General features: G+C 48.5%; 2 protein-coding genes across 2 annotated transcripts in view; both read left to right on the forward strand.

Annotated features, from left to right (window-relative positions):
* syn2b (synapsin IIb) overlaps positions 1-8,415 on the forward strand; it is a 36,662-nt gene extending 28,247 nt beyond the window's left edge. The window contains exons 6-13 of the mRNA XM_067245608.1: positions 675-737; positions 1,086-1,228; positions 1,368-1,442; positions 1,656-1,758; positions 3,150-3,296; positions 4,095-4,161; positions 6,142-7,144; positions 7,379-8,415. Of these exons, the coding sequence (XP_067101709.1) occupies positions 675-737; positions 1,086-1,228; positions 1,368-1,442; positions 1,656-1,758; positions 3,150-3,296; positions 4,095-4,161; positions 6,142-7,144; positions 7,379-7,514 (1,737 nt within the window). The 3' untranslated portion in view covers positions 7,515-8,415. The remainder of the gene's footprint in view (positions 1-674; positions 738-1,085; positions 1,229-1,367; positions 1,443-1,655; positions 1,759-3,149; positions 3,297-4,094; positions 4,162-6,141; positions 7,145-7,378) is intronic.
* Positions 7,685-9,350, forward strand: LOC136951099 (uncharacterized). The gene is made up of 2 exons (XM_067245609.1): positions 7,685-7,720; positions 8,577-9,350. Exons 1-2 carry the CDS (start codon positions 7,685-7,687, stop codon positions 9,348-9,350), a joined length of 810 nt encoding a protein of 269 aa, XP_067101710.1.
* The last annotated feature ends 860 nt before the right edge of the window (positions 9,351-10,210 follow it).

Below are 10,210 nucleotides of genomic sequence, written 5' to 3' on the forward strand. Positions count from 1 at the left end.
GCTTTATGAGGAAATGGGAGACACCTTTTCATGTGGACAGCCCTGTCATTATACTGCTCTACATATCCATGGAGTCCTATGATGAGAGGGGGCCGAGGTATCAGGGCCAGGGTTTTTCAAAGGAAAAACGATAGAGGGGAAAAACCTGTACCACACTCTACCACACCTTCAACTCTATTAGGTATTCCAGTTGAACTAGAGTGATGGAACATGGTCTACTTTAAAGTTTACCAGAGTCCCTACTCTCCCTTCACTGCAGACCCATCTCTTCTAAGAACGCCCTGGGCTTCTGCAGCACTGCCCTCTTTACTGTGTAACTCTCTCCAACGGTTTCCCACTACTGGCCAATCTGACTTCCTCTCTTCGTTTGTATTAGAGGAGAGGAGGAAAGGAAAATGATGACAACAGTAGGCTATGTGTATGTTTGACCCAGCTTGTGAGGGAAGGCTCAGCTAAAGGTGCCCAAACTGTGTCAGTTATTCAAGCATTCACTCAGCCTTGGGTGTGGCAGGTCACAGGTGGGGTAGTCTGGAGTTGACTGCACGAAGGCAAACAGTGGCTTTTAGAAAACACACAGGTCCTTGTTGTTTCCTCCATCCTGTTTGCATTTGACATCCTGGTGAAAAAAAAGATGACGAGAGTTCCAGTCGCTCAGACTCCTGTGTGTCTTTCAGATCTCCATGCCCACGTTCCCCGTGGTGGTGAAGATAGGACACGCCCACTCCGGAATGGGGAAGGTAAGACCGAGATAATGGCATGTGACGCCATGTTGGCGGCACGTAAGACCGAGATTCATCATCTGCATCATCTGTAATGCGAGTAACGCGAGTAATGCGAATGGGAGTCAGGTGGCTGAGCGGTGAGGGAGTCGGGCTAGTAATCCGAAGGTTGCCAGTTCGATTCCCAGTCATGCCAACTGACGTTGTGTCCTTGGGCAAGGCACTTCTCCCTACTTGCCTCGGGGGAATATCCCTGTACTTACTGTAAGTCGCTCTGGATAAGAGCGTCTGCTAAATGACTAAATGTAAATGTAATGCTCTTGTCCACCTCAAGTGTCTCACGTCTGCTCTGTTTGTGGTGTGCAGGTGAAGGTGGACAACCACAGTGACTTCCAGGACATAGCCAGCGTGGTGGCTATCACCCAGACCTACACCACCACAGAGCCCTTTGTAGACGCTAAGTACGACATCAGGGTACAGAGGATTGGCAGCGACTACAAGGCCTACATGTAGGTGGTGTCTCGATAAATAAACTACAATTGTGTGTGTTTATGAAGGCCAACATGTCATATATTTGATTTCATTGCCTTTTTAGCTCGTTGTAATTAAAGGTGTCCTTTTCGTGTGCCCTCTCTGTACTGGCTGTAGGCGAACCTCCATCTCTGGTAACTGGAAGACTAACACGGGCTCCGCCATGCTGGAACAAGTAGCCATGACGGATAAGTGAGTGATTGAATCATTAACGGAGACACAGTCCTGGTTTTAGTCTTAAATTATACGAAATCTATTGTGACCTTGGACACTTGACAAACGTCCCTGAAAAAGTGTGATTTTATGGCTCCTCCTCGTTGAAGAGACAAGTTTGTTTACTGGATATGTTTGAGGGGTGCGTTTTCTAGCTTCTCTAACTTCAGAGGCTGTCCTCTCTCTTCCCAGGTACAAGCTGTGGGTGGACACCTGTGCTGACGTCTTTGGGGGTCTGGATATCTGTGCTGTCAAAGCCATTTGTGGCAAGGATGGGAAAGATTACATCACTGAGGTGAGCCCTGACCACACAAGTACGTAACTATTACACTAAATGTAATACATTACATGTAATACACTACATGTAATACACTATATGTAGTTGCTGTTTGTTTAATTGTGTTAAAATGCTTCATTGTATGAAAAAAACGGATATGTCCTTACTTTCAATAACTGTTGTTCTGGCCTAGCATGTTTTCTCATGTTTAATGCCATTGCCAGAATTGGTTCACTGAAGCGACGCTTTCCAAATTTAGCTTTTGTGCCCTAATTCACTGTCCCGCAAGTAGGACTGTAGCAAGGATCAAACAGCATGATGGAAAATGGGAGGCTTTCCCATTGAAACTATGAGCGTCGCTCCTCCAACCTGTTCCATTATATCAGACCTAGATTACGATTGAGTGAAACCGTGGTGTTGGACCACGAGGATTGGGCATGGTGATTGTCACCGAGGACAACCTTGTATGGTTGTCATGGTGAAACCTAATGTCTGTGATGTTCCAGTGTGGGTATTCCTACAGTCGAGCTGCCTTGTTACTGGCCGGGGGCCTGGGGCAGAGGGAGGACAAGCCTGGTGGAAACCAACTCCAGTAGAGTGTTTACAGGAAGACAGTTACCATCCCAGTGATGTGGCAATGTTCCCTTCAGCCTCACCACAGGGGAGAGGAGTCCTGCCACAATGATCAAGCACCTCAGTCCTACCCAGGCCTTCTTAGTCTCAGAACACACATCCCTAATGGCACATTCACTCACTGATGGAGCTGGATAGCACGGCTGTTTGGTGCAGGCGTTTCATTTGCCCACAGCACTATCTCTGCCCTATCACTTGATGGATTCAAGTCATTAGACGTTGCATGAGTCTCATCCTCATAAGGCATGTCACCATGGTAATGTCTAACTTCCCTCCTGAGAAACCATTTGGAGAGTTTAAGGGTGGCGTTTCCATAGAAACTGGCTTTTTTATTGTTTACACTGCAGCCAAGTCCCCTCAGGCAAAAAAAGAGACTTATTGTGTTAAACTTGACAAATCTTTCTATCCTCATCATGACCTGTAGCGTGAACGAAATGTCACACTTTAAAAGAAAGAAATATGTCATTCCTTGTGATTGTTAGAAGTTAAACAGAGAGTAATCTTTTTATCCTCATCTTGACCTGAAAAGACACACCCTAAGAAAAACACTTAAGAATTTGTCACACAATGTCACTGTTAAACTCCAGTACGCAAACAGAAAACAGAATGCAATTAAACATTGGAAATGTAATCAGTCAAAATATTACCGGTATTTGTCTCAGCTATTCATGCTAAATTGAATGAATGTCCTGCTCGGTGTAAACTGTGTGTGTGTGTGTGTGTGTGTGTGTGTGTGTGTCTGTTTGTGTGCATTGGTGTTTTTTTCCATGGTCTAGGTTGTGGGTTCATCTCTGCAGCTGATTGGTGAGCACCAGGCTGAGGATAGGCAGCTAATCTCAGACATAGTCCTCACCAAAATGAACAAGGCTCTACCAAGGACAGCTGCTCGCTCTCCTCAAAGACCCATAGCAGGCCTGCCACAGGTAAGAATGTCACAATACCCTCTTGGGTATGTCTTTATTTGAGACATATTAAAAGATATGAGGGTGCAGTCAGAAAACTAAATGACAGTGACACAGCATACTCCACTTCCTGGTTTCAGAACTTCCCTGTGGTCAGTGCGCCCCCTGGTGTGAAGAAGTTCACATGTTTGAAAACCTTTGTTGCTGCACTGTTCAACCGTGGCCTCATTTCTGATGGTTTGCCTTTCTCTACCTCTCTCTTTCTTTCTCCCTTTCTCTCTCTCTCTCTCTCTCTCTCTCTCTCTCTCTCTCTCTCTCTTTATCTCTCTATCTCTCTCTCTCTCTCTCTCTACCTCTCTCTCTCTTTCTTTCTCCCTTTTCATTTCTCTCTCTCTACCTCTCTCTTTCTTTCTCCCTTTCTCTCTCTCTCTCTCTCTCTCTCTCTCTCTCTCTACCTCTCTCTTTCTCCCTTTTCTCTCTCTCTCTCTCTCTCTCTCTCTCTCTCTCTCTCTCTCTCTCTCTCTCTCTCTCTCTCTCTCTCTTTCTTTCTCCCTTTCTCTCTCTCTCTACCTCTCTCTCTCTCTCTCTACCGCTCTCTTTCTTTCTCCATTTTCGTCTCTCTCTCTCTCTCTCTCTCAATCTCTACCTCTTTCTTTATTTCTCCCTTTTCGTCTCTCTCTCTCTCTCTCTCTCTCTCTCTACCTCTCTCTTTCTTTCTCCCTTTTCATTTCTCTCCCTCTCTCTACCTCTCTCTTTCTTTCTCCCTTTTCGTCTCTCTCTCTCTCCATCTCTCTCTATCTCTTTTTTCTCTTTTTCCAGAGCGCTGCTCCGAAGGAAGGCCCAGTTGACCCCAGCAAGACTCCAGTCCAGCGGCCCCCACCACCAGGTTGTTTACAGTGCACTCTAGACTGTAGTGGCGTCCCAGAGGGACCAAAGCAGCTCCATGCCAAGTGATTAGCTCTCAGGATGGCTAGAGAGTGGTTTCTCCATCAGATGGGAGTCTTGAGTTGTTACTTACGTAACTAAGTAATCAATGCGAGGGTTGAGGTCAAGTTGCTGACCTTCGTACAGTTTAGTGGGATCAACGTTTTCCTTTTACATGCACTATGCCTCTGTGCATTCTTGTGGATTTCTGCCTTGGTGTCTTAGAACATGTACAGTCTAAATCGAATTGTGCCTATAGTGTCAATGAGCTTGTTGCAGTGTCTTACAACCGTGGACATGTTTGATGCAGCTATCTCCTATACACTCATGTTAAAATGGTCATTCCATTCCATTCCATACCACTGCCTTATTAACAGAAATATTTGTTTCTTTGTCCTAAAGGCATAGCTTATTTTAAATACAGTGTAGGAAAAATGATACCTTTTCAATAGAAACCTTTAATTAGTCTTAAAAGAAATCTTTTGTAAATTATTTACCCAGATTTTTTATATTATTACTAGATGTACAATGATGATTGTACAGCAACACTGTGATTAACATTATGTGTGTACAGTATGATTTAGGGTATATAGAATATTAGCTAGTGTGGGTTTAAAACCACAAAGTCAACTGTTCTATGTTCTGCAAAAAAAAACATTTGTGAGATTCATGAACTTGAATGTCATCATCCATCTATTCAGTAGAACTATTGCTCAAATTTAGTTATCTTGATTTCTTATCTTGCATTATCTTTATATTGCCTCTTTAAAGCCAGTACTTTGTTTGGGGTTGGATTTCATTTGGAGGAATCTCCCAAACAATAACTGCTTCTTTGCTAGATCTATTCCCGTTTATTGAATAACAAACATTTGTTTGTTCATTTGCATTTGTGTACCCAACTGTCAGTGAGTTGTGTAGTTAGATGTTCACACCAACACAACTACCTCATCCATTTTTAACACCATAAGGAAGCTAAATATACTTAAGATACAGTTGGTAGGCTCAAACCTTGAGACAGGGTGTTCATTTCACAGTTATGAAGCTTGTAATACAGATGTGTCCTTCTCTGCATTGCTATGCGAATAATTGAATTCTAGTGATGAGGAGTTTGTTGTTCCGGACACAGAGCATACTGTACTGTACGTGTTGAATGTTAAATTTGCTAACATTCGATTTGGAATTGAAACCATATACAGTTCTACTCTCTGCATGGACAGACCCTGACATCGTTTGTGTAAACTGTTTCTTTCTGTGTCATGTGAGTCACAAGCAACCACTGGGATGTTTATGACATTCAATGATCAATGTAAGGCTTCATGTTTGGTGCATGAACCTCCTCTTGTCCCTCGATCCTTCTCTCCACTGCATCCCCGCTCTGTGGCCTTTCACCATGCACCGTGAGAATCTCCCAAATCTCCCCCCAAAATCACTCACAGCCACCTGGCAGGCGATCGTATCATATAAACAAAATACTCCATTTGACATGAACGGCAGCGTACATTAATAGCGGGCTTCTATACACTTTCTCTCTTGATACACTTAATTGACTTTTGATTGCCTTGCTAAAACCGAGATTTTCAACTCAGACGTGCATGTGACTGTGGAAAATGGGAAACGGCTGGAACCTGGGTCGGGATCCTCCCAGTGTGCATCACTGCAGCCCTCCAGCGTTGACTTGCTCCCCTGTACACCATCAGTGAGAATGAGTTATTAACTCATTAGAATGAGTTATTAGTCTGATCTAGCCTCCCATCTGAGCTGCTTGGTTCCCTAGATGAGGCTTTGAGATGCCTTGTTTGTCCAGTCAGTGCATTTCAATGATTGGTGCTGGATATGAAGCTTTCACAACCTTGCTAGTTCTTTATGTTGATTAATATGTGTTGCAAGGTTCAGCCATATTTGTTGATGATGAACAATGTCTGTTTGTTGTATTCTCCTGCAGGGGGCCCAGTGAGAACTCAGGAGTCAATGTCTAAGAGTGGGGAGCCTTCAACAGAGCCAGCCCAGAAAGAACCAGTGCCAAAACCCTCTCCAGTACAAAAACCAGTCCCGGTACAAAAGCCACCCCCAGTACTAAAGCCGACCCCAGTTCCAAAGCCTGCTCCAGTTCAAAGGCCTGCTCCAGTTCAGAGGCCTGCCCCACCGAAACTAGCACCAGCCCCAACTCCTGCTGTAGCCCCAGCCCCAACTCCTGCTGTAGCCCCAGCCCCAACTCCTGCTGTAGCCCCAGCCCCAGCCCCAACTCCTGCCCCTGCAGCCGCTCCAACCCCTGACCCAGCACCAGCACCGGCACCGGCTCCAGTCCAATCTCCTCTAGCTGCAGACCCATTCCCCATCTTAACCCCAACAGCAGCCCCAGCCCCAGTCTTGGCCCCAGTCTTGGTCCCAGTCCCAGCCCCAGTCTTGGTCCCAGTCCCAGTCCCTGTCCCAGCTCCAGCACCCACCACAGAGCAGCCAAAGCCCCAGCCTCAGGTGTCCCCAGCACCTGCTCCTGGGAAGCCCACTGAGCTGCCTCCCAAGCCGCTGCCTCCCAAGCCGCTTCCTCCCAAACCTGTGCCTCCAGTACGCAGGAATTCCAAACCACAAATCCAGCCAAAGCCCCAGACCCCACCTCCCCCCAGAGCCATGCCCAAACCTCAGCCAGAGGGCTCTGATTCACCCCTAGTCCCAACACAGGTGCAGTCTACAACAAAGGTCCAACTCCAGTCTCAATCCCAAGCTAAGCTGCAGTCACCACCTAAAGCTCAGCCCCAGACTAAGGCACCGTCCCCAGAGCAAACCCCAACCCCAGCCCCTGCCCCTGTCCCAGCCCCAGCCCCAGCCAATGCCCCTGACCCCGCCCCAGCTCCAGAGCCAGTGGCCGGCCCAGCCTCAGCCCAGGCTGAAGCTGAGCCTCCTGTTGAGGAGCAGCCTACAGCCCAACCGAAGACTCATCCACTGCTCAAGTAAGAACCTAAACCACAGCACATATAGCTGACTATAGACTTGATACTTTCATATCACAGATTTCCTACAAAAAGAAACGTCTTGAATTTGCAGTGTCATTGACATTCAAAGAACGACGTCAATTACATTTAGTGTCAACCAAGTGTTAAGCTCAACCTTAGCCATCATGACTGCTTGTGCATCTCTTCATTGACGTATGTTGTCTGACTTTTTCCCTGCTTGTCCTCCTTCAGCAAATCACAGTCCCTGACCAATGCCTTCAATGCCATCAGTGACACCACTTTCTTCCGCTCGGGAAACGAGGACGAGGCCAAGGCAGAGACCATCCGGAACCTGCGCAAGTCCTTCGTCAGCCTCTTCTCCGACTAACTGCAGCCCTGTTAAATGCCTGGGGATTGGGGCCGATGATGACATGATTGACATGAGTGTGACCCAGTCTGAGATTAACTGTGTGTTAACTTCCTGTATACATCCCTCCCTCCCCCACAGCTTCTCTGTCTCAGTGTCAGTGAAGCCCAGTTGAGTGTTAATGTACAGTGATGGTTCTGGCTCCAGGTACGTCTGTCTACAGCAAGGTACCATAGCCCTCGTCCAAAACCTTGAAGTCTGTCCATGTGAGAGGAGAATGATACTACCTTCCTATGCATGGCTCCATCACAGTCGTGGTTGTGGAGCGTGAGGGATATCAATGTCGAGTTCAACCCCCATTGCCTCTCTAGATGTTGTAGCCTTATTGTGACAGTGTCTGTTTTCTCACGGCCAGATAAGAGGCTGTGTCTGGTGACCCTTGTTTAAGCCCCCATGTACTGTGTAGACATCTGCAGTAGTGTGGTTTGTTCCTTCTTCTCATAAAGACATTGAGACAGTTTGTGCAATAACACCTCAGTGTGACTGTAGACTACAGTCACTCCTATAAGCAGTACCTCTCTTTCTATCCCTCTCCCCTTTTCAAGATACTGTTAACTGGTCAACCGTAACTGGTCAATTTCAACTAAGTTGTCGTGTTTCTCGAGATGAATGCTTCCAGTGTATGTAAAGGAAGCTGGGTGTCAAGCAGTTTCCATCATGTCAGCTTACCCACGAATGCCACATGTTGTTTGCAGTAAATTCTAAAATAGTGTATTGTATTTATGTATCTGTCATCTCAGGAGTTTATTTTGTTATTGACAGTATATCTGGGTTTATCTGTTTGGCTCCATATAGTTCAGTTTGTATACTGCTTTGCATGATCCGGTGACTAATGTTTTCTGTACAGATGTCAATAAATATGTGGCCCATTGTCTCACTAATTGATCAGTGATTCATATGTCTGCATTGTTATTTGTTTCTTTGTCTGACACCACCATCCATGATAACCACTGTAGCTACTGTTTCGATGTGTCACGGCCACAGCCGTGCCCCCCTGTTGTTTTTGGTTTTGCCCTGTCCTAGTGTTTCCCTGTCCAGCCTCGGTCCTGCCCTGGGCCCCTGCCTCGATCCTGCCCTGTGCCCCTGCCTCATCCTGAGGTTGTGCCGCCCAGTGCCCGGACCAACGAGGTTGTGCCGCCCAGCGCCCAGACCACCGAGGCTGTTCCTGCCGGGGAGTCTTGGCCGCCTGCCGCCGGTACCCAGCCCCGGTCCTGCCCTGTGCCCCAGCCTCGTTCCTGCCCTGTGCCCCAGCCTCGTTCCTGCCCTGTGCCCCAGCCTCCTCCGCCCGAGGACTGCTGGCCGCCTCCTCCTCTGCCCGAGGACTCCTGGCCGCAGCCTGCCACCGTGCCCATGCTCCCATGCGCCCCCTCGTCTGCGCCCCCTCGTCCGCGCTCCCAGGCGCCCCCTCGTCCGCGCTCCCAGGCGCCCCCTCGTCCGCGCTCCCATGCGCCCCCTCGTCCGTGCCCCCTCGTCCGCGGTCCCAGGCGCCTCCTGTCCCCTGTGCCCGTCCTGCCCCCGGGTGGTTCCCTGGACCTGCTCCGGCCTCCGGGCCGCCGGCCTTCTGCCCTGCCTCCGGGTCGACCCCCGGACCTGCCCCGACCCTCCAGGCCGGCCCCCGGACCTGCGCCGGCCTTCTGCCCTGCCTCCGGGTCGACCCCCGGACCTGCCCCGGCCCTCTGCCCTGCCTCCGGGTCGACCCCCGGACCTGCCCCGACCCTCCAGGCCGGCCCCCGGACCTGCCCCGGCCCTCTGCCCTGCCTCCGGGCCGACCTCCAGACCTGCTCCGGCCTTGTGTGACGTCCCTTGAGAGGGGGTACTGTCACGGCCACAGCCGTGCCCCCCCGGTTTCAGTTTTTTGTCCTGCCCTAGTGTTTCCCTGTCATTGTCTTCACCTGTTCTCGTTTGCGCTATTGTGTCCACCTGTGTGTCGTTTGGTTCTGTGTATTTAGGTTTCTGTTTAGTGTCCAGTCTTTTTCTTGTCCTTACCATACCTGTCCGTGTGAGTACCCTATCTGTTCCCGTTTTTGAGAAATAAAACCCTTGTTTCTGCCATGCCTGCCAACTCCCCTGCGTTTGGGTCCAACCCCACCTCACGTCGTGACACGATGTCATTCTGTCTACCATGAAGCAGGGTGCTTGTGGGAGCATCTACAGAATGCCCAGATTCCAAAGCTTCTGTAATGTGTTGTTTTTTGCTGACTGGATTTCCTGATCAAATTATCTTTTGTGGCTTGACTGAACAAATATGACACACTGCAAACAAATGACCAAATCAAGGCTTTCACCAGCAGGTGGCACTACAGCACAGGAAACTCCAGGCATATTGATGAGACCAATGTAATTGTCATATTGATAACACATTTATAATCATACTGTGGTTGTGAACATTAATGTGTGAACAGGGCCCTTCCCCGACAGGTTTGACATATTTACTCAATTCCGATGCTCCATACTCTGGTTCTTATGTTCTGGATGTAGGTATTTACAGTTGTCAAAATATAAATATATGGGAAGGAACTGTGGGCTATGACTGTGGGAAAGCCACAGCCCCCCCACCCCCCGCCACCCCATCCACACACACAAACACACACAACTAGGAGTCGGTAGCAGTATGAGCCAGCCCTGTTTGTTTTGGTGTCCATCCCATCACAGCTCTT

The sequence above is a fragment of the Osmerus mordax genome, chromosome 1 (genome assembly GCF_038355195.1).
Source record: "Osmerus mordax isolate fOsmMor3 chromosome 1, fOsmMor3.pri, whole genome shotgun sequence".
Taxonomy (NCBI): Eukaryota; Metazoa; Chordata; class Actinopteri; order Osmeriformes; family Osmeridae; genus Osmerus; species Osmerus mordax.